At 33.4% G+C, this 25,247-nt stretch overlaps 1 protein-coding gene and 1 pseudogene across 2 annotated transcripts in view; both read right to left on the bottom strand.

Moving 5' to 3' along the window:
• Nucleotides 1-1,982: 1,982 nt before the first annotated feature.
• The window catches only part of LOC134236077 (retinoblastoma-like protein 1), a 29,819-nt gene continuing 6,554 nt past the window's right edge, over nt 1,983-25,247 (bottom strand). The window contains exons 8-24 of one of the 2 annotated variants that reach the window (XM_062718256.1): nt 17,284-17,331; nt 16,858-17,035; nt 14,377-14,543; nt 10,496-10,577; nt 9,503-9,649; nt 9,310-9,392; nt 8,749-8,869; nt 6,953-7,145; nt 6,474-6,703; nt 6,090-6,200; nt 4,348-4,527; nt 3,959-4,030; nt 3,735-3,852; nt 3,493-3,647; nt 3,348-3,407; nt 2,743-2,907; nt 1,983-2,621 (exon numbers count right to left, since the gene is read on the bottom strand). In XM_062718256.1, the coding sequence (XP_062574240.1) occupies nt 2,421-2,621; nt 2,743-2,907; nt 3,348-3,407; nt 3,493-3,647; nt 3,735-3,852; nt 3,959-4,030; nt 4,348-4,527; nt 6,090-6,200; nt 6,474-6,703; nt 6,953-7,145; nt 8,749-8,869; nt 9,310-9,392; nt 9,503-9,649; nt 10,496-10,577; nt 14,377-14,543; nt 16,858-17,035; nt 17,284-17,331 (2,311 nt within the window). In that variant the 3' untranslated portion in view covers nt 1,983-2,420. The remainder of the gene's footprint in view (nt 2,622-2,742; nt 2,908-3,347; nt 3,408-3,492; nt 3,648-3,734; nt 3,853-3,958; nt 4,031-4,347; nt 4,528-6,089; nt 6,201-6,473; nt 6,704-6,952; nt 7,146-8,748; nt 8,870-9,309; nt 9,393-9,502; nt 9,650-10,495; nt 10,578-14,376; nt 14,544-16,857; nt 17,036-17,283; nt 17,332-25,247) is intronic. The other variant, XM_062718257.1, reaches the window with a different exon arrangement.
• On the bottom strand, nt 19,843-21,601 carry LOC134236079 (uncharacterized; annotated as a pseudogene).

A 25,247-nucleotide genomic window follows, 5' to 3' on the forward strand; every position in this document is an offset into this window, starting at 1 on the left:
CCACAATGCTTCTACATGAGTTTCAGCTTTTCTGGTCCAGTGGTTCTTGAGAAGAAGATTTTCAAAGATTTTTCCTATATATTTCTATATAAAACTTTGATCGGCCATTATGGCCCCGCCCTTCCCCCGGGGGTCATGATTTGAACAATTTAGAATCTACACTACCCCAGGATGCTTCCACATAAGTTTCAGCTTTACTGGCCCAGTGGTTCTTGAGAAGAAGATTTTTTAATGACCCCACCCTATTTTTGTCTTTTCTTGATTATCTCCCCTTGCGAGGGGATATGTCCCTTCATTTTAACAATTCAAATTCCCCTTCACCCAAGGATGCTTTGTACGAAGTTTGGTCAAAATTGGCCCAGTGGTTCTTGAGAAGAAGTCGAAAATGTGAAAAGTTTACAGACGGACAGACAGACAGCTAGACAGACGGACGGACGACGGACAAAATGTGATCAGAAAAGCTCACTTGAGCCTTCGGCTCAGGTGAGCTAAAAAACTTGAGCTTTCAGCTCAGTTGAGCTTAAAAATCTTATCCTCCATTGTGGCTCCTCCCTACCCCCAGGGTCATGATTTGAACAAATTTGAATCATCACTACATGAGATTACTTACATGTCAATATGACTAAACATGGCTTTTTCTGTTCTTGAGAGATTTTTGCTCCATTTTCTTATGTAAAACTTCAAACCCCTATTCTGCCCCCCCCCCCCCCCCAAAAAGGTCATGATTAGAACAAACCTGAATCAAAAACCATCTGAGGATGTATCAATTATCACAGCTTTGCTGTTCTTCAAAAAAAATTTTTAAAGATATTTTCCTAAATTCTTTGATAAAACTTGATCCCCTATTGTAAACAATGGACCATGGGGTTATGATGTGAAAAAACTTAATCTACATTAAGTCAAGAAGCTTTCATATAAATGTTATTTTCCTTACTTATCTCCCCTTGGAAAAGGTGTGGTCCTTCATTTGAACTATACTCATAATTTTTATAAATCATTCGTATTACCAAACAGACATCTTAAAAGAAACAGATGATTTTGACTCTGACATTAAGTAACTTTTAAACAGTTAAAAATTAAACTAGTATACCAAAATTTGGCCTATATAAAAGAAAGGTCCGGAAAACCAAGTGAAATAAACCCATTGACAGGAGCAGATACTAAATCTAAATTAATACCCTCCAGTTTTACCAGTTGGGGACTGACAACAAATCAATGAAGAAAAAAATCTTTGTATATTTTATTTACTATGACATTTTTCATATTGTGATTCCATTCATAACAATTTTTTTCTTCAAATATTCATAGTTAAAGAAAAGGTTGCACTAAATTTAACAACTTATTGACCTTAAATTAATATGCAAATATTTTTTAAAAATTTTATGTAATATTAATTTGACAATATATATTCAACAAAGAGCACCATATAAATATTATTTCAAAACAAGATGTGTTAAGGAAACACAAAACTTTCACTCCCCGAGATTCCACAGTAAAACCTATCAAATTTTTCACCGATATGGACAGAAAGATGGAGACATTTCATTGGCATATTCTCAGAACAAAAGGCTACGTTATAGAACTTTTACACCTTTTAAAAACAATTATTCTAAGAAAATGAAATCTGCAATTGCTTTGTAGAAAAGAGATAGTTTTTGTAAGATTCAAATTAGAATTCTACAATGAAATGTTGAGGAAAAGAAATTGCCAAAAATAATCAGTTACAGGGATTTATCACCTTCTCTGACATACATACATGCACATGAACATTCTGTAAGTATACACAGATAGGACTGAAATGAATCAAGACATCTTTAAAAAATGTATACTAGTAAGAAAAACATGATTTGACAAAGTTTTTCCACATATTCTCAAAATTAAAATGGCATTTATGCATTTTATAAAATGCTAAAAATTGGATAAATATGACGTTTACAAATAAAATACTTCCAAAGGAAATTCATTTTTATATTGTTTATATAAAAAAAAATCCCTGACTATACAAAATGATACTGTACACATATTTACACACTGTACAAAAATACAGCAAAATTGATCAGCACAATTCCAAAGAGAATTCCATTCCTATGTAAACTGTTCTTACATCTACTATACATATCTGCACATTGTGTGATTTACAATGAATTGTACACATAATGGACAATTGATCAAAATAAGATGAGTTAATTCAATGTTTGTTTTATCTAAATGAGTTTTACTGAAGATTGCACACTGAAAATTACCAAACAAGGACTTAATCTACATTTTGCACGAATATTCCTGGGACTACCATTCGTAGGATATTGCATTTAAAATAATACATATTGAACTCGTCCTTGTTTTTCTATTGATCCATTCAATTTAACAGAAAAAAATTCTTGAGATCGGTATGACAGAATAATGACAGAAGAAGAGATGAATTAGTCCAGTTTCAGGACGCTGGCTTCCTGTCTGTCGCTGCTAACGTTCTGTAGCCTTTTTAAGAAGGAGTATGTACACAGCTGTTTGGTCTGTGGAGCATCCTCCTCTTCCATGGTGACATCCAGTTGACGTTTACCCAGAATCTTCTTACCCTCCCTAAAGTCTTTCATTTTTATCATGTTGTTAATGGCCCTTAAATCCTATCAAAACAGGAATGGATTATATATTTTAAAAGACATTTTCAGTTTCCATACTTTTCCTTGCTAAATACGACTTTTTTTGGTACCAAAAACTACATGTATATATTTAATTTACATGTACCTTTGCAGGACTCTTTTGAAAAGAGTAAGACAATCCAGTTGCCATGGGTGTTGCATGTAAGGTTGGTTTGTGCGGAGAGAGATAAATAGGGTGTTTACTGGACACTCGCCTAGGAGAGGCTGACTGACTTTTGACCACTGGTAAAGGTGACAGAGGTGGACAATCCTGTAATAATATACGTGGATCAATACCAATAATGTAGCAAAACAGCTTTCGCAAAACATAAACCTGAATGTGACATACCATGGTAATTACAGTGCTTTGAATATTTAAAGCAACTTCTTTTGATATTCAAGCAGTGTTCAACTACTTTTCTGGGTGACACAGAGGATACTACTCAACCTCCTACTCCTATCATAATTAAATCAATGGTTGTGCACAGTAAGTGAATAGTTATCTCAAAATAATTTTATAATGTATCTTCTTTTACTTACTTTGATTTAATTTGGCACTCCATACATATTACTTTATAGGAATGTCAATTTCTGAATATACATGTAATTTAGTTCCTAAATGGAAGCCAAGTCATCATCTCAGGAACATTGTTTTTATAGATGTACAGCAAACTTTCTATTCAAAGACACTTAGTTTCAAATAATACTTACCTTAGAATTCTTTTGAGCAGAAAACTTCTGTGCAAACTTTTTAACTTTCTCTACGAAAACCTACAAGAAATGATGTAAAGCTAAAAATTGTTTCATTCCCAGAAAACATTTCCTCAAAATCAACATGCTTTGAAAAATAAGTTACCCTATTGTAGAACATGATGAGATCACCCCTCTCCTCTCCTTCCTCACCCCCACTAGCAGACTGAATCAGAATGGTGGGGGTAGGGGGGTGGCTCCCGGGGTGAGGGGTGGGGAGCGTACTTGTTGATCTCATTGTTGACAATTTTTCTGATCTCTCTGAGAAAAGAAAGTATATGACCTCTGAAATAGCAGTTCAGTAGAAGATAAGACATGTTTAATCATCAATTCTATTCTATGCCTTACTTTTATCTGTGTTCTCTATGTTGACTGGGGAAGATTGGCCACTTGTGCCATTCTTACTGCTGTCACTCTCTCCCGATTTCCTTCTAGAGCGACATTTCAGTAGAACACTTCTGTAAACCTGCAAAAATAAGAAAGAGAAGATTGAGTGAAAGATAAGAATATAAAGAATATAAATTCTTCACTCCTCGATTCTAATAAGGAATGCTCCTCCCAGCAGGACTTACGTGACTTTCAGCTTGTGGCTGTAGTCTGTAACATCGCATGATGTCTGTGAAAGACTGTGGATGGTCTGATACCTACAACAATTATAAATCTTATTCATAGCAATAGAAATTTGAATCCTTAACTCACTATTGAACAGATATTTCCTGCTGTGTTAAGTAATTTGAACAAATTACAAAATTTAAAACTACATGCATTTATTTCGTTTTTTTTTTCAACCAATTATCTTTACACACAGAAACATGAAAGGACTCAAATTTAAGATTTTAAGTTTTAATTCCTGTAAAACCTTCCTAAGATACTAGTGTAATACATGTATTTAGTAAAAGAGTACTGAATTTGTTTTTGTGGTGTTCTTACTTTTAGTATCACTTTCATTATCATTCCTTACCTTAGCCATTACATAAATTGCACACATAATAATTTGGTCAATGTGTCTGTCCATCATCAACTCCACATGGTTAACAAGAACATACTCAAAACAAGTCCACATTTTCCTCCTAAGATCAATGTCATCAATGTATAATTGTTCACACAAATCTCGTAATCTCACACTAGCCAAATGATAAAGCTGAAAAGGATAAACAAAGAACTTATAAACAAACATAGGTAATCAGAGATTACAGAGCTCACCTCAACGAATGTTGTCTTTAAGTAAGGCAAAGTCACACAATTAACCAACAAGAAGTGTACATTCCAAAAATGAAAATATTTAAGCAATTTTAATCTGATTTTGAAATAGAACTACATAAAAAATTTAAACTAGTTCTTCTTCATGAAAATGTAATTAAAATCCAGCATCTGAAGCAAATTTGAGAGTTTTCATCTCTTGATGCAACATTTGTGCAAGTTTGGTTTATACAATGCTATATAAGCCTTATAGTTTTTTGGAAATAGACCTGCACCCATAACTTTTACCTGGTCTATTATCTGAAAATGTATCTATTATCTGAAAATGTATGTCGAATTCAGCATCTGAAGCAAGTCCATTAGTGTGCATCCTAAGATGTATCATCCATGCAAGTTTGCTCATTATAGGACTCATAGTTAATTGGAAATGAAACATGCATCAAAAACTAACATTTTCACTCATCAACAAAAAGTAGGTCAGATACAGCATCCGAAGCAAGCCTGGTAGTATACATCCTTATATGTATAATCCATGCTAGTTTGGCCAACATAGGGCTTATAGTTACTTGGAAATGAAACCTGCACCAAAAACTTTAACCTGTTCACTCAACCGTAAAATGTAGGTCAGATTAAGCATCCGAAGCAAGCCCTGTAGTGCATCCTTAGATGTATCATCCATGCAAGTTTGGTCAACATAGGGCTTATAGTTACTTGGAAATGAAACCTGCACGAAAAACTTTAACCTGTTCACTCAACCGGAAAATGTAGGTCAGATTCAGCATCTGAAGCAAGCCCAGTAGTATGCATCCTTAGATATATCATCCATGCAAGTTTGGTCAACATAGGGCTTATAGTTACTTGGAAATGAAACCTGCACCAAAAACTTTAACCTGTTCACTCAACCGTAAAATGTAGGTCAGATTCAGCATCCGAAGCAAGCCCGGTAGTATGCATCCGTAGATGTATCATCCATGCAAGTTTGGTCAACATAGGGCTTATAGTTACTTGGAAATGAAACCTGCACCAAAAACTTTAACCTGTTCACTCAACCGTAAAATGTAGGTCAGATTCAGCATCCGAAGCAAGCCTGGTAGTATGCATCCTTAGATGTATCATACATGCAAGTTTGGTCAACATAGGGCTTATAGTTACTTGGAAATGAAACCTACACCAAAAACTGCACCAAAAATGTTAACCTGCTCCAAAAACATTAACCTGGTCATTCCTTTGCTGAAATTGCAGCATCTGAAACTTTGACTGGTACAATGAAACACACTAGAAGCATCTTCCATGCATGTCTAATCAATATAAGACATAGAAGTACTTAAAAAGAAAACTGCTCCAAAAAACTTAACCTTAACCTGGGACGCCGACCCCGAGGGTATTACATAAGCTCCCCCAACTTCATTGAGGTGAGCTAAAAATAAGCCTCAAAGAAAAATTTCAATCATAAAATCATTTATAAATTTTAAGTTTTTCAAACGTATCAAAACTATACAAAACCTTTCTGAAGAAGAGAGCCAACGAGCCTGTTTTCTTGGGTCTATTTTTAGCAGGGTCTTTTTTGTCATCTTTTGCTCCTGAATGGATTATAGTATGGACTGGGATGAGGATCTGAGATAAAAAAAAAAAAATCATATTGACTTTAATGGCTCCTTATTTCAATGTACCTGTTCATGAACATGCTGAAAACAAGTCTCATTTTTTTTCCACTACAGTTTATACACCAGAATTCAAAAATATTTATATGAAGGTAGCTATCAGGGGATAATCATATATATATATTGACACTTAAGTATATCTAATAGAATAAAATGACAATTTTTTAAAAACTGTTAGGTAAATTGTCTCTGGTAGTCTCCTTGGATTGTGACTTTTGCCCTGTACCTGTCTTCCATCGTTTGTCTGAGCCTGCTGGAAGGCTATAATCTGTGTAGTCTTGGTCCCTGAACTAGTGCTGTTTTCTGTGGGAGTATTTTCTGAGGACACTGGTACAGGCAATGGTGTATCGAGGGGCTGGGTCAGGACACTGAAGAGTCTTCTTTTGGCACTCCCTGGTGACGGGGAGCTGAAGCGATCGGCCGCCGAGACACCTGCTGGCGGGGACATCAACGGATCTGTGGATAATCCAAATCAAAATGTAGATTACTGTTAGCAGGTGTTAAGAATTCAAACTGAAAATACTTTTACATCTTGAAAGTATTACCTAACATTAATTTATAAGATAAAAATAACCACAAGTTAAAATTATTCATTTCATAACCACCACACCCCCTCCCCCGAAGTCATGACAATAATTTGAAAACATCTAATATTTTAGAAAACGTTTTCTTATAGAGAAAATGTTGCACTTGTGACAATATTACCTTTCTTTGGTTGTTGAGGCTGAGTTTCCGTAACCCTGATGACCGCTGGATGTTTGACGGGTGAGGCTTTCACCCCATCATGGTCATTGGGCAGCACAACATCCTCACAACCGGGAACACTGCTTTCCTTGATGGCATCCCACAATGGAGAATCACCCCGCCAAGCCAGGCTCTCTAGAATACTCTCTTCAATCTAAATGAACATAACCAGCATTGTAATTTATGACGTATTGTGTATAAGTAACTTTGTGATCAATGAACTAAATTTTATTATTCTCTAGACAACAATGCCAAAATGTTTTTTTTAAAGTTTACTTGGTTTAATGTTATTCAAAAAACTTTGTTTTTTCAATCAACAGAATATAGGGCTGTCACGGTTCCAAAATTTTTCGGGTCGGGTCGGTTCTGATTTTTTGAGGTTCGGTTTCGGGTTTCTCGGGTCGGGTAGGTAATGGAAGAAAAGCTCATGATTTGTATTATTTTCAGCAATAAAAAAGAATATTCTCATTTAATCTTAGAAATTGCAACATTATAACTAGTTTAAAATAGCCTCCTGACTAGACAACAACTGTACCAAATTATTTAAATCACCTTTCAGGGTTTCAGATTGAAATAAGTAACTATAGGACATCTGGCATATTTACCAGAAAAGTTATAGGCCATTCTGTCCTAAACTTCCTAAAATTATAGGCCAATAGAAAAGTTAAACTAACTCAGATTTCTGTCAGACTTTTACAAAATAGTCATTTTATTACATAAAATATTCAAACATGCATATTAATTTTCCTTTTAATAAGGTGGAAATATTATTTTGTTTCTTTTAAACAAAATTAATATATTGAAACAGAATGGGAATTGTTTTTTTTTAATTCCATTCAATGGGTATTTAACTTATATTAGTCCCACCTTTCATTACATGTAAATGTATTTATTTCTTGGGATTACAATTTTTAAAAATAGTGATCCAAAAATTAGACTTGTATCTCTGATGATATTCAATGTATAATTACGTTTAAAGATTACCTAGACTATTTTTTTCCTTAGTAAAACCTTGCAACATTGTCCGTTTCCTGCTATTAGTCTGACCCCATATTCAATCATGGCAGTAAAAATAACAACATGGAATGAATTCCTTCGATGTTTTAAACATTCATCACTACTTTATGCTCCTTGCAGTTGGGTTTGGAAATAAAATTATAGAGTATTTTGTCAAGATCTATTTATACCAAAATGTCATTGGCTGATTGAATCGGCAGTTGCAGAAAGTAGAGAAAAACAATCGGATCTGAATGGAGGAAAAATTATACGACTGGCCTTTACATACAGAAGATAATCGGCCATTGTGTCTGTTCAATGTCAAACTTATAGGCCAACATGGCAGGTAAACTTTTATTGGCAAATGGCCGACGCCAATCTGAAACCCTGCCTTTTAATGACAATATACTAACAAAACTCTTGTTTTTGACGCCATTTTATAGTAAAATCTACTCTATTATACAAATCGGAACCGAACTGAATTCCAGAAAAACGGAACCGTACCCGACCCGAATTAATTGTTCCGCGGTTCCGGGTCATTTCGGGTACCCGTGACAGCCCTAACAGAATACATATATTGGCAATCAAATGTTTCAATCAGAACTTGCAGAATACAAATATTTTGATTTATTGTTTGTTTGTAAAATCATTTATGACAATGATGATCTCTGAGGTACTGAGTCATAATGTATCTACTCAAATGATTTTCTTTATATTCACTCTGTTCAAGACCTTTCACAGGAGAGAAAAGTCAGACTTACATGATTGAGATGTTTGACAACATCTCGAGATAATCCTTCTTCTGTTCTGATAATTATCTCTATCACTTTGTAAAAATGGTAAGGACTGAGGTTGAAGATTTCCACTATCCAAGGAAAGGACCTTAAAAATACATTACTTTCCTTGTACATGCCCTTAGTTGAAATATTTCATATAATTATCACTGCACTTAGAACATTTTCATAATCTCTCTGTTTGAAAAATTCAAATATTTCGAATAAACAATTTATATCATTTATCACTGTATGTACAATATTAAATAAGACATAGCATATGGAAATTTCCAATACATATACTGTACAAGTACTTTTTTTCTGCGTGGTACATTGTATTAATTTACACGATGTACGCAGTCACAAATTTGCCGCGGAAATTTGTCCCATTGAACTATATACAAATATAAGGTATATAAAAAGAGTCTTAAGATATCTGCGTAATTTTCTACCAGCAGATTGAACAGAATCAGAGACTCTGTGGAATTATGACCCCATAGAAAAAAGTACCTCAACAGTATCTAAAGATTTTCAATACATATAACTCACCTCTGAGAATTGTAGGAGAAGATAACAATTTCTAAACAGCAAGCAAACAATGTTCTATGAAATATATCTTGTTCCATCAGTGTCTAGAAATCAAATACAAATCCATTATCAGCATAGCACATTTGATATCTCAATAATAATCTAAAAATCTCAAGACAAAGTCAGGTAATCTGAATTAAGAGAAGTCACTTACCGCTAGGGCTGCTTTGCCTTCTTTGTTATCCATCCTCTTTCTCTCATTAAACAGTATACTTTCCACCATTTTGTAGTACAGACATTCTCCTAACTGTAGCCGTTTCTGGGCAAACTCAATCTGTGAACCTGCATGGTCCTCAGTTTCCTTCAAATACATAAATAATTTTCACTCATATTCATTTAGTTGTGTTTTTCTTTTCTAGTGTCTTCAAAATGACATATAAGTTAGCCTTCATGTCCCCTTATTATTCCCTCACAACACAGTTGGGGGTATATAGCAATGAAATCATGTGTGTTTATTTAAGCATTGAATTCATATTTTTGGATGTCTTCGGTCCTATAACACACCTGGCCGTGCCGAAAAATTGAATACCGCGCGTGTGTTATAGGACCGAAGACATCCAAAAATATGAATTCAATGATTATATTTACATTCTCTAATTTTTGTTCTTCATAATTGCTTATTTCGTTAATCTTTAATGTGAATTTAGCGCCTTTCAAAACTGCCGTGGTTAATAGATGTAAGAGCCATTTGTGACGTCAAATGACGTTAAATGACGTTGCAAAGTTAACTTACGCAAACAAACATTGCGCGGAAAAAAGTGACAAATTAATTCTTAACGCACGTTACGTGAATTTTTACATTAATTTTTCAGGGTTATAGTTTTTCATTAAATTGAAGTAAAATATTTTACATTTTGGTGTTCCTAGAGTATTGAAATTGCATATAGTTCCTACTATGTATTCTAACGCGCGGTGACAAGGTTTCGCGTGTGTTATAGTAATTTGAACGTCGTGGATTTTTAATGAATTTCATAAGGAAAATCACATTGAATGTAAATATTTGTGGTTGAGTGAATTAGCGCTCTACAAATGGAAGTGAAGTCATTTGCATCTGGATGGATGTCGAATGCTGCTTTGCTTCATTTTGCGATGCCATCGTTGACCAAATATACCCACTAAATATTTTAGATCTTTATTTATAACTTACCTGTACATAATGGTTGCAGAAAATTTTGCCCATTTCATCAAGTCTTTCCATAATTTTCGTTTTGGGATCTGTACCTATTTCACTACAACAAGAATTCTCACATTAAGCATGTTTGATATACTGAATATACACATTTACTAACTAAAACATGAACTGTATACAGAAAGCTTCTATTGATTAAGGCTGATTCAGACTGTGTGCATTAAATGATATGATACACTAAATAAACTACAAAAATATTCATTGAAACTGAGCAAACTACTGGTACACACTTAGGAATATTGAGGTCAAAGTCATAACAAAGGTCAAAATCAGAAAATTTAGATAAAACTAAATAATTTTCAGCAATTTGCATCATAGTATGAGCATCAATGAAAGGTCTTCAATAGTTTCTTTGAGTGAATTGTAAATTAAAGTAAAGTAAGGTCAAAGTTCAAAGGAAAGGTCAACATAAAAAAAACATTAAGATTTGAATAGCTCTCATTTACATGTATCAGTCTATAGAGTTTGATAAATTTATCTTAAATAGTTTATTTAAAACTAAGGTTTAATATGAAATGGGACAGACATATGAAAGATGGACATCATAAACATTATATATGTAGCTAAGGCCATACCAATTTCTAATATAGTTCGTCGGATTCGCCGCTTCTATTTATTACAAATGCAAATTATAATATTAAAAAAAAATGTCCGCGCGCGCTTCCAAAAAAATCCGACAACAATTTTTTTTCTCAACTTTTTGCACCAAATACACATGTATGACAGATGCGCGGGATTTACAGTGAGATTGAAGCAGTTTGTGAAGTTTTGCACCATGTCTGTTTAACTGATCATATGTACCAGGGGTGTGCAATTAGCATCCCCTGACGCCCGGGGCTAACATTTTTGGGGGTCGGGATAGTGGTTTTCTACAAGGAGGTAGCCCGTCGGGCTAGTAAAAAATATAACTACGCATGCAATACATGAAAAGCACAACCGGTATTTTAACTCGTTTTTTGGCTATAAAATTCCAAACCAGTTTATATTTTCCAGACAACATACTCCTACTGTCAATAAATCTCCATAATCTTATCCGTTTTGCAGAACTACCTGACTTATTTACTTCCAAAAGCGATCGTTTTTTTCCTAATCCGAATTTCCTCTATTCCTCCGTTTATGGTAAATGCATGCAGCTATATCTTTAAATTATTTACGATCACTCAATCAACTGAAAGATAAGTGTTTTGTGACTCACATAAAATATATTTCTTTTGTCTTGAATGATTTAAGATGAAAACAAAATGAATTTAATTTCATTCTAAATGAGCTAGTGCAATGATCAGAGAAAGGGAAGATAATTTATTGAAGTTCATTTTAATTTTATTTCATAATAATTTAAACATGACTGAATTTGATATTGAGAATTTAAACTTTGACTTTAAAAAGAATGACCTCAGTACCCTGACTTTTATCAGCAATTAATTTCTTTTTCAACATTATTTTATAGTTTTATTTTAATTTTTGCCCCTGTATTTGGGCTAGTAACTTTGCAGCTGCCACTAGCCTGTGGGCTAGTACTTGATTTTTTTAATTGCACAACACTGTGTACTGTAGTTAAAAACAATGGGTACAAAGTTGTTTCATACACAGCAATAGAAATGGAAGCAGAGAAGATGTTTCAAAACATTACATTTATGAAAGTAAAGTCATTGAAATTTGACACATTTTTACTTATTAAAAAAAATCTCCAAAAAGTTAAGAATGATAAGTTCATGTGGTATGCAAATGATATCTATCTTAATTTTTCTAGGTTCACGCTCTTTGAAATCACACTTTATTAAAATATATATATATATGTATTAATTATATTCGCTCGCCTCATAATTTTGAAACCCAAAATAAAAAATAATATTTATAAAAAAATTTCGCTCGCTCGCCTCACTTTTTATTTTTGAAAATCCGAAGAACTATTTTACAAATTGGTATGGCCTAAGGGTTACAAACTCCTCAATCTATTCTTGTCACTTTGCCTTGGTCTGTACTTAATATAGAATTTTCATTACCAGAGTCCACCCTAGCAAATATAACTTAGATGTGGGGCCAAATTACACTAATTCATTTCATATCATTCTTTGCCAAAATTTTATTGAAAGAATATTGAAGTTCCCCTACCGTTTATGTGTTCTGTAGCATCGACACATGTAAAATGAATGCAGAACTTTGGTACACAAACAAACTGCATTTACTTTATGATCTTGTTTCAGATCCATCAGAAAATTACACAACAAAGAGAATTATTCTCAAATAAATCTAATATTCATACCAAGGCCACCATTTGTCAATACTGGAGATAAGTACAGTTACACACATGAATCAAAAATATCATATGTATCTTTTAAACTGTTAATTCTGTTTTAATCAGTTTTTCAAGATCAAACATAGAGAAAGCCAATTTAAACAACCCAATTCAATTCCACTGAATAAAATAAATTGGCCTTATTATTTCTCTTTATTTAGAGTTGAGATGAGGAGGCATACATTGAACCGAGAGATCATTTAAAAATTCCTGTGCTTGTTATGTTCATTTAACTGATACTTGAATTGTGTGCACTAAATTTCCTGTGTCAAATTTATTTCAAAAGAAGAAGCATGTCAGGATTAATACCCCCACACTTCATTGGAAATTTTAAGTGTTTACTCAAATAATTACAATCAATTTAAAAATTTCTTTTTTCTCATTTTATCTCAAAACTTCAAAGAATGAACTACATTTTCATACAAATTACTCTGCTTTATCAAATTTTGTATACATTAGCAATTAAAAGTGCTTCTTTTTCTCAATTGTATTTCAGCATGAACACGTTTTTATCATCAAGGGTGAATCATAATTGCCATTCTTACCTGCCCAAGTAACTTACAGAAATTGGAAAGTGACCAGAAACATATTGAATTTCCTTGTTTTCATTTTCACCCTAGTGTTAGTGTTCTTTAAAAAAAAACTTTTGTCTCTATATGGCATATACTACAGAAAGTGACTACTGACCAAAAAACTGCAAATCAGCAAGTTCTTTAAAAACACAAGATTTAAATCTATGTAGTACTAAAAGCCAAGGGTTTCTGAAATACTTCCTTTGAAAACCAAAGACTTCCAAGATTTAAATACAAAAGTTCAGACAAAAATAGTTGATGTCTTGACCTTTTTTTGCAGATTACCTGGCTGCACACACAGTAAACACATTGGTGTGTTAAAAAGATATCCTTTTTTCAACTTCATTATAAAAGAACTTTGACGGGTTGAGAAATTAAGTTGCTCTTGGCAAAACTTGGGGGAAGGGATGGAGATACTTGCAATACCATTTTAAAGTGGATTTTTTTTTTTATTATTATTTTCATACATATTTGAAGCTAAAAAATTTTTTTATCTAAATTTGATATCCTTATAAGAAATTTTATATATTTACATGTCAATTTTTAATAAAATTTCATAATTAGTCTTGAGAAAAGACCAATCATTTTTTCTTTTCTCCATAAAAACACATTTTAAAGAAATACAAATGACCCTGCTGTTGCAACTGACATATTAACCCAGTCTTTTTATAATTTTTAAATAATTTTCCCCCTTCAAATTTATTTTATAGACATACAGTTGAACATCAACATCTTGAACACCAATACATTTCCAATATTATGCATATATCAAAGTAAGTTGGAAGCCTCAACCATGTTTTCTTTAATTATTTAACCAAGACATCTTAAATCCTAAGATATTCTTCTGAATCAATATTTTCTGAGATAACAAGATTTGAATATTAATATAATCTGAAAAATATTCATTAAGCTTTGAAACCACAAACCAGATATGAAGGAATGGAATTCTGATATATTTACGTTATACCTACCTAAATATATCCAGCAGGTCATCACTGGGTAAAGCCTTGCGTCCCACTAACAGATTCTGTAGCTTGCCCACACTCTGTGTAGCGGTGGAGACTGGCGTGGTACTCACATCTTTCTCCTTCAGGTACCGCCGGCCCGTCAGAGGGGTGGAGGGGGCCAGGGACTTGGTCTGTTCAAATGAGAGAGAGTAACAAGGACTATCAGTGAATGGCCACACACTGTGATTCTGACAAACACACCGGACAGCTTTTTTGTGCCTGGACGTTTTTTTCCGGCACTGATTTGGAAAGTGTAGCTGTGGTCTTACGAAGTTGCAGGCCCCTGGATTCTGTCCTTCATAGATGACCATCATATTAAATTTATTTCCTGCATATTCAGGAGAAAGTTCACTGCATAGACTATTTCCTAATGATAGTAATGTTCCAGTTCAGTGTCAGCTCATAAGGAAACTGATCATTCTACACTAACAAAGCCTATATAGGTTTTATTGCTGCTGGAAGTTTTCCAAAATTTATCCATGATTTTTTTTTTTTTTTTTTTTTTGGTTTTGTTTTCTCTGTGCTAAAAACACACGATCCTATCTTTCAATCACAGGGTCTCCATCATTGTTTGTAATTTAAACATCTGCTAATTTCTTTAAAAGAAATAATCACTTCGTTTTGAGACCAATGAGTTTTAAATCCTGCTTTTCACAATTTGATGGGTGATCCACAACTGTCAAATCAACTTTTGAGGCCTAATGACTAATTAACAGTGGGTGATAGTCCTTCGCATAGGAAATAAATCCTGTCTGATCAGCACAATCAGCTGATTTTCTTTGTTAGCACAGCGAGAGGGAAAACCTGCCTAAACCTGTTGTCTACCTGTAGATGTTGCAGGAATCAATAGTCATTTAATAATAATATTTGTATCACCAAGCTCTCCAAATTACTCAGTCTCTAGTATTCTAATAAGATCTCTCATTAATAATTATGATGATTACAAAGTAACCAGTGTTTGTTAATTCTAAATATTAATATGTAATCAAACTTTCATTTCATTTTTTTTTTCAATTTCATGAATGTATTGTGATTATTAATGTTTTTTTCCCCTAGACAAGATTAATTTTTTTTTTCTAGAATTCTTAAAGATACCTGGTACAAGATTTTTGAGGGGGAAATTTTTGTTCTATATATAATCTATAATTCAATTGCTTCAGATACATTTTTCTTTAAATGATTCAAATTGATTGTCTCTTTTGTTAAATGCAATAACCAAAGCATATAATAATAATAATAATCAATGCATCCTACTAAATATTTTCTTTGATTTGGTATATGTCAACATGATTCTTCGTTCACACCAGCAAACCAACTAAATTGATTTTACCAGAGGATAATTGATAGAGCCCAAAGTTCTCGGAAAATGCTATATATTCCTGATTTTGTAGCCTTTATAAAACTTTGACACATAGCAGGTGAAACTCCATTAAACCTTGATAAAAAGCATTAGATCCCATGTTACATAGGCTTTACCAAGAATAGTATAATTAACAGTTAAGTGTGCCAGTTTAAAGACATACATATAAGGCCACAATAGGGAGTTATCAATCCCTGACCACATTAAGTTTGTGTCCTGCAGGGTCCCACCACTTTTAAATGCTGGGACACCAAATCCAGCTATAACACTGCCACACTGGACACTGGCCAATGCTTTTTGCCTCTTCTTCCCGTACTAGCTAAAACCTGCCTTGATCAAGCATTTCACACACACACAAAAGAAATGTGAACAAAGCTGACTGATTTTTGTTTTAAACAACCTTTGCAGAAAACTAGTGTTCAGAAATATTTCATGCTTTTGTTGTTAATGATTACAGGCAGAAGAAAGTGAATCCAATATGTACTACTATTTTATTCCCTGACCCATGTGTACTTTGCTAGGTATACAGTTATAGAATTTAGACAAGGATAGCTGATTGAATGTAAATAATTTTACAATGGGTTAGTGATATCTCAGCCAAAGTTTGATAGAACATCCATATCATCTCCATGTATACTGTTCAGAACTAAAAGTACATACTGCATCCTTTACATCAACCACATAAAAATCACATTGCTCCTCTTAAGTAGAGGTGTGGTTCCATTTTTGAGAAATTTGAACAAATGCAGTGTGGAAATAGCATGAAGATCATCAGATCAATATGAAAGTGTGTTTCTGCCAAAAACAATGAGGTCATTGAGATCTTTTTCCATGTTTAAAAAAACAACCATAGTTTGACTTAAGTCTTCTTGGTGCACTTTCCTAGTTTCTTTCATTTCTGATCAAGGTCAAATAACAATGAATAGCAAATCAAGTCTCCTATTCCATAATTTGACCATTCTAATGCTATCAAAGTTTCTTATATTCATTTACTTGTGGTATTTCATATATTACTTGGAAATTTATTTCAACAAACTTTAAATAGCATTCATGACTACCAGTATATATAGGAGCAATGTCCTGACCTCATCAAAATGTTGCTGTAGATTGGCCTGTAGTTTTTCTGCCAGCTCTCCGGCACCTTCCTCTCTGTATTTTGTGGGGGTCCCTATTTCCTCATCAGCCTCACTGCCCAAAAACACCCTTTCATCAAAATCCCCAACACTTAACACATAGGCTTCATATTCGTTATTCATGCATTTGCTGAAAAGAAAGAGAAAAAAATTTAAGGAGCATAAAAAAAATTTTAATTAAATATTTTTCATTTTTTTCTGGAAATGAGAAAGAAATCTCTTAATTCTGGAAAAGGAATAAACTCTACCATAGATTTGTTTTTACTTCAAATTCATGACTTCTCAGGTACCCCCACTACTTTCATATTTTAAGTAAAATCATACATAAATCAGAAAGACATTCGCATCTGTATATTTTTGTTTGTGTAATCAACTAACCTGCTATAATTTAAGGGGTATTCTTCATAAGCTTCACTTATAGATTTTCTGAAAATTATTCAAAATACACTATTACTGTTGTTGCAGTTTTCCAGAATGCAAGTTAGTTAAAACAGTGCTCCATGAGTTAATTCTTTTTAGAATTTAAACAATTTTACAGACCTATTTCAATCATTCAAGAAATTGGAATTCGTTTCTTGTTAACCCTTTTAAATTTTAATTTAATTTCAATAATAAGCAATCGAAAAAGGTCTGCATGAAAAAAATAAACCATAATATAAAAATAAATTTGCCCCTGAAATCAAAAGTATTCTTTTCAATGTCACCATGATGAAGCAAATGTGAGATTAATATCTTAAACAGCAAGGCTTTGGGGTAAACAGATGTGGATAAAAAAAAATATGTGTTAAAAAGGGTTAGTAGCAGTGAAGAGATATATAGTTACCAGTACAAATCAATGTCTAGCTAGATATATTCCTAAAAAGCATATTTACACAAAATTAAAATCAAGTATCAATAATTCAGATCTCATTTTCAAATACATTTTATTTATCTTTTCAATAATTGACATCTGTTGTCCAAAAGAGAAAGATAAAACAATTCAATGTACGTTTTAAATATCATTTTCCAGTACATTTATCTTTTCAATAATTGACAGCTGTTGTCCAAAAATGAAAGAAAACCTTATTGTCACTTATTCCACAGAAGATAGACCAGATGGGTAGGGGTCCCTTGGGGAAAGAAGATGGAATCATTTATATTAATGCCTTAAACTTTTTCATCTCAAAATATTTGGAATTCATTTCAATTTTTCTTTTTACAGATAAGTGATCACTTGTGAAATAAAATACAATGCATGTATTTAAAAAAAAAAATTATTGCAGTATTTGGCATGCACACATAACATTAACAATCATTTGCTCTGAAATCTTGAAAAGTAATTGTAATTGTTCCTTCATAAAGGAAAATAAACACGAACTTGCTCATAGAGCAGTTAAAATAAGGCTATAAACCATCCCACGGACAAAAGAGGGACCCAAGTTAAAGGGACAGATAAGTATCTGCTGGAACACAGCAGAAATTAAACAGCGACTGTTTTATAGTTTTCAATCACAAAGCCTGGCTTTTAAAGAGGGTTTTATTCTTCGTAGATTATTCAATCACTTTATGATTTTAGCTTCTCACTCTCTCCACCTCTCTCTCTCTCTGATACTAATCTAAAACCTCACCATCTAAAGCCACATATTTGTGTTGTTAATTATTCCCGCAGGTCAAGATATAAATTCCTGGGTGTTATTAAACTGAGATTCAGTATTTGCAAATTCCATTCAAATTCAGACAATTTCATATTTTATCAAATATATTAGGTTACTGAGAAAATCTTTTTATACAAAAGGAGAATTGTCAAAGCATAAAGAGATTACATCATGTTCAACTAATATTTTGACAGGTTTAATTTCTCTTTTCATTTCTTTAGAGTGAAAAAATCTCATTCTATTATGACTGTATTTTCTTGAGAGTGAAAACAATCTCTATCAGTAGAACCCATTATCTCCTTAATTCTCCATACCCCAAAAATGAAATTTTAGATGAATATTTATTTCATACCGAAAGAAACTGGATAAGAAATATTAATTACTTATATTTTACCCTTACTCCAGCTTATCAATTTAGAAAATATTCATTCTCAATATCATATCATAAAATCAAACAAATTATTACATAGGTTTGTCTTGCATGTTGTATATGGGCACAATATATCAAGTCAACTTTGGACTCAATTTAAAATTGTGGACTTTATTTTCTCCTTATATCCCGGCTAAATTTTGCTGCTGCTTGAAAAACAATTTTTGGCTTCTTTTGTTAATAATGATTTTGAAATTGGGCAATTCTGGCAAACAACAATGAGATATACATAATAATGTTAGTATTTTGTATGAAGTTGTATTTCTTAAATACCCTCAAATGGATAAAAAGAAACTTGCGTCTGTAGTTTACACACAAGTTTGATCTGTTGGAGTCAAGGAACTACAACAAATGTAAACACAGTTAATGACCTTTCATATAGTAAATTGTCGACCAGCCAAAAAGCATGCAACAATGAAGGTATTTTTCCCTCTTTTAGATCCTACATGAACACACTAGTTCTGGTTTTAAATTTGCCTTAAAAGTTTTGCTCTGTTAAGGACATCATGCAATCATTGTGACAATTTTAAAACTTAATGACAATTGTGACACGACTTTGGTGTTTTTGTATAGAAATTGACTGTGCTGTAACTGTGATACAGTACACTTTTGAGGGGCGTGTTTTATGCAAATGAGGACAAAAGTGTACTGTATCTGCAAAATATCCCTGATACAGCACGAACAATATTTGGATCACCGCCAACATCTCAAGTAAATTTCAAAGAAAGAGACCTGTGTAAATTTTAAAATGTTTAATGCAGCTATCTGGCATGAAATTCAAAATAATGTGAAGCAACATCAATTTTTCAGTTTTTTTTAACAAATCTGAAGCAGCATAAATTTTTCAAAGTTTTTTTAAACAGAATCTGAAACAACATCAATTTTCAAATATTTTTTTTACAATATAAAAAAATTACACTGTAAAAGTCCGCTTAATTGCCAATGCTAAAATTAAAACTACAATTAGCAAAAACTGCCTTATTGTTTGAATTGGTAAGATCTTCCAGAACACGGAATTCCCTCAAACCGGAACGATATTCCTCTGAGCCTGAGGAACTTTCACATTTCACCTTCTTTCTTGGGGGCTCAACATCATTTTCAGATTTTACACATACGGACTTATTCTGGGGGGATCCAAAACTTTCGACACTGCAACATCAATCTCTTCACTACTTCGCTTGTACTTTCTTACACTTTTCTCGGACCTATGCCCCGTGCGTCGCATAATTTCTTGCTCGGAAATTCCACTCAAGTACAACTGCGTGGCGCAAGTACGTTTACCACTATGGTTACTAAAATTTCCCTTCAGTCCACCCTTTTCAGCGATTGTTTTCATAAATGATTTCAGCTTGTTTACTCCAACCAATTGTTGACCGAAACGTATCTGAATTTCGTCTGTGGGAGGTAATGGCCGTCAAAAGAATGCACCCGTATTCCCCAGGGACTCTAAATACAGCTCAAAGTAGTCAACCATACAGCGATCACCTTCAATAAATAAAAGGAAGTTAACTACAGTATGTACATTTCTTTGAATGTTTGGGTGTAAGGGGGGGATCAACTAACAGTTACAATAAATAAATACAGTACATGTACTTACCAGGGGGAGAATGGTGCTTCAGGTTTTTTGACTGCACATTCAGATGTCCTAAGCCGCCTTTATAGGTTTTTGTGGCCCTCCCAGCGAACTGGATGTATCGTCCAGCACCGTCCTCTCCGATTTTGAACTGCTCGCACTGTAAACTGTGGTGTTCGTCGTATCCTCGTAATCCAAAGAGTTTACACGCATAAAAAAATACGGTATGTTGCAACTGCTCTGAGGTTTCCCTTCCAAACACGCTCTTTTGCCACAGGGTTTCCTCATCTTGGGGGAGAATAGGGTCCGCCTGCTTTATATCACACCCCAGTCCTTTGTCGATAAGGGATTTCATCCTTGCGTCAACTAATTTCCGGAATTCTGCAAATTCTCCGTTAGACTCATCGAGGAAATTCTTGTCGTGTACTCCGTTGTCCTTCAAAAATCGCAACAGTCCGCACAAAATCAGGTAGATTGATCGGGGTGGGTATTCTGTACCATCTTTCTTACGGGCTTCCATTACGAATCGTGCTAACCAAAAATTCATCTGTTCTGCAGTCATGTGGTTAAGCTCGAGAATGTCCGCTCCTCGACTGGCCCGCCATTTCTCAAATAGGTTCATCGCCCATTTGGTGTTGTGTTTCGTATTTACAGTTTTTGGTCTTTTATCAGATTCTTAATATCAGTATCACTCACCGGTTGAGCAAACCGACTTTCGCTCAAAACAATGTCTTTGTTTTCGATTTCCATCTACGAGCTATTGTCATTGCCAGGCACAGGGGATAGGGAGAGGTCCATCAATCCTTCATATGCCGCGTTTTCGAATTCTATCGTCTCACAAACTTGAGATAATGTTATATCATCGATTTCGTTGATTAGGAATTCATCTAAACACGGCAAGTCTAATAAATCAAAATCGCTGCCCAGCTCAAATTCCCCAAAAGCGTCCACATGTTCCATCGCAATGCTACAGTTTTAGCGCGCTCTCTCAACTTTTTTTTTATATATTCAACAATGAAGTAATCTGATTGGCTGAACAGTAAAATACCGTAACCTGATTGGTTTTAGGGGTCGTGTCACAAGACATTTAGAGTACTCGTTTTCTACTGTATCAGAGATACAGGGCGGGGCCCGGCTCGAGCTGTCGCTCTCGCCTTAAGCCCCGCCCTGTATCTCTGATACAGTAGAAAACTCGTACTCTAAATATAACTAAAAGAGAATATAATTTAGTACAAGCAAGTCAAGAGATCATGCAATGTGTGTGTCAAAAGAGTAAACTTTACTTGCACACAGTTTAATTTTTTTTACACTGATAAATAACAATGGCTTTGTTACTTTACAGTTGGACATTAAATTTTACAAGTACTAGACCAGTCAAACTACTTACAAACATTTTTACTAGCCCTGCATGATCATGAAATCACTAGCCCTGACCAAGCAAGCAATTTTTCATTCTTATTATTAACTAAAATTTAAATAAGTTAAGGTAGGATTCTTCTCATACTTCTTGTAATAAAAATTAATGAAATATTCACAGAATTGAGAAGGCAATATCACTAAGTGATGGTATCAGTGAAATTAAATTTGACCGCTTTATATTAGAGGCAAGGTTCAAGGTTATTACTTTTTTCCTGGACATTCATAATAAATCAAAAGCCTGAAAAGCTTCAATGGCATCAAACATGAAAAATATATTTTCTACAGAATTTTTTGATATAGCAATAGGTCAATTTAGTGACCCAGTAAACTAATAAAAAATCATAATTTTGAACAAAATGTCACAATTACAGCCTGGGGTCTTTATCATAGTCCGAATAAAGCAGGGTTCAAATTGACTAGACACCATTGAACAATTACTCTTTTCAGCCCATTGAAGAACTATGAAGGATTTAAGGTTTCATCAAAGGTCAACATGTCCAAATTTTTTTTTTTACAATAACTCCAAAATAATGCAAGGTATAAAGTTAAAACTTTTACATTTCATGATTATATCATTGTTTAACAGATAGAAAGTATCACTTGAAAAAAAAATATTTTTAAAAAATATTTGTTGAGAAAAAATATATATATATATAAAAAATTTTGCATATTTATAAAAAAATACACCTGCTTTATTCTGCACTTTTAGTGAAAACTATCATTGATCAACATTGTAAAAATAAATTTTTGGACAGGTTGACCTTTGATAAAACCTTCAATTTTTTTTTCAACATTATTCTAATTGTCAAAGTCTAAGCATTTCTTTAGTGCATCTAAACAACAACCACCTTGACTCTGCTTTATTATGACTACGATCGAATTCTGATATTGACATACAGAATATTGAGAATTAGAGGAAATGGAGAAGCACAGTAATCACTTCAGCTTTTAAGATAAAATATTTAAATTTGTTACAAAACTAAAAAGGTAATGGTGAGATTTTATCTAGGATTCAATCTTTTAATCTTCTAGAATTTGTGTTTCTGTTTTTGATTATGTTACCGCCTATTGGGTTGTTTGTGTTGCATTTTTATCCTTCCGAAATGTTATTCATGTCATTCAACGCATCCTTTCTTCTAAATTCATCCACAACAGCTATCGTGTTTTTCTTGTGATTAAATAAATATAGTATCTTTGTTTTGTAACAGAATTAATTAAGGTCTTCCGTTTCCAACGGAAGACCTTCTACTGATTCTGATGATTAAGATTAAATTCTTATTATTCTTTTTTTTTTCCTTTTCCTAGACGCCAACTTTGAGGCCTCATATCTCACTCATTTCTCAACGGATTTTGCTCAAATTTTCAGACGTTATAGACATTATTAAACTCTATCAAAATGTTGTCTAACATTTAAAAAATTTACTTCCTCTTTTGAGTTATTCCCCTTTAAATGGAAATTTATAGGCTTTCATTTCCAGACAAAGGCTCAGAAACCACAAAAGCTGAGCAGAAATTCTACTGATTTTAGATAACAGAAGGATTGAAGTTGTGCATGCCGATTTTTGTTTTTCGATTTCTATATTCAAAATGGCGTTATATAGGGGTCAAAAATTAGAACGCCAAAAAGAGCGAAAATTTACACATATTTTCCATTTTATCTTCTAAATTAAAAAATTTTGTAAAAACATATAGGACAAAATTTGTGCAGAATTACAAGATCTTTCAGTTGATATATCGGAAAAAGGACTGACCCCTAAATTAGGGGATCTAGAGGGGCCGAATGTTTTTTCCAGATATCTCAAAAAGTATTGCGAATTTGTCATACATCAAAGAAGCAAAGTTCTTCAAAATCTCTAGTAGAATCTATTGAGATCATCAAGAAACGTCCTGTGACGTCACTTCCTGCCAAACCGAAAGTAGTCAGAAAATGCATATTTTTGCCGTTCTTGACACGTTTTTGGGAAATACTTGTCACTGGAAGCATAAAACTTAATTTTCCGTCCGTCGACGTCACTTCCGGTCGAACAGGAAGTAGCAAAAAATGGCCTACTTTTGCAATTTTCAACATAGATTTGGATTTAAATCATTAGAGACGTCATTTCTCTATTTTTAAAAATAAAAGTTACTTTCGGTCAAACAGGACGGAAGACCTACTCGTTGCTTTGTAACGAGCTCGGCTCTAGTTGTATTTACAATTGATGCTATTCTAATTTCAAGATTTCATTCAATGTGAACATTTTCAAAGACACTGATCTATTGCTATTGTTATTTTCTTTTGTGGATGCATCAGCTGACACCTTCGGTTGCGTAAATGATTTCAAGCATACGCCAGCTAGATGACATTCGAGCTCTAACTCGATGTCATAAAAATTACTTTGCAAATTATGTGATCCCTACTTTTATTATATACCTAATGTGTATCACTCAATTTTACTGTTGATTTTACGCAATCACGTGACGTCGTGATCCGACTTTCCGGATCACCACACTGTGGTTTTCTGAATCCATATCTCCACTCTCTGAAACTGATGACGTAGTACACAGAAACATGACATTATTTTTCTTGCGCGTTAAAAAGTCCCTTGTTATTATGCTTGATTTAATGGATAAATGTTATACAATTGACCTTTTAAGTTTTCTTTTGCTATATTTTGCTAGTTATGAGGGGGTATATAATAAATTTATCATTATAAAAGCAACTTGCTCCGAAGAGCCGTATCACATCTCATTGACAGGCGCAGATCATCAGATCAAACTCGATGCTTCACGTCTCGTTAGATCTGATGATCCGCGCCTGTCAACTTGATGTGATACGACCCTTCCGATCAAGTTACTGTTATAATAATATATATGTATTTCAAAAGATTGAATGCTTTTCTTTTTGCACAAAAATTTACTACCATAAAGTGCCTATAAGATGATGTTACCAAACTGACATAAATAATTTAACTAAAATGGATATTGGTTAATACTTTTTTTTTTAGGATATATAAGTTATTTTTATATGCTTTCTATATTTTAATATTTTTCATTTACAATATTGAAAAGTTGTCAAATAAAGATACAAAATGATACAAAAAAAAAAGTTTCAATGGATGCCTCCATAATCATAAGGTCTTGGGTTCAAAACCCCAGTTGTGACTGACCTAAGTAGATAAAATATAAGTAGCAACTGTTTATTTGTACATGAGCTATTGGATTACCTTATAATCCCTATATACCGCCAAGGCAATTCGAAAATTGTGAAAAGGGGGTGCCCCCCCCCCCCGAAAAAAAATACTGTAAA

This window comes from Saccostrea cucullata, unplaced genomic scaffold, assembly GCF_032062105.1.
Source record: "Saccostrea cucullata isolate Sc308-1 unplaced genomic scaffold, CSIRO_AGI_Scuc_v1 ctg525, whole genome shotgun sequence".
Classification (NCBI taxonomy): domain Eukaryota; kingdom Metazoa; phylum Mollusca; class Bivalvia; order Ostreida; family Ostreidae; genus Saccostrea; species Saccostrea cuccullata.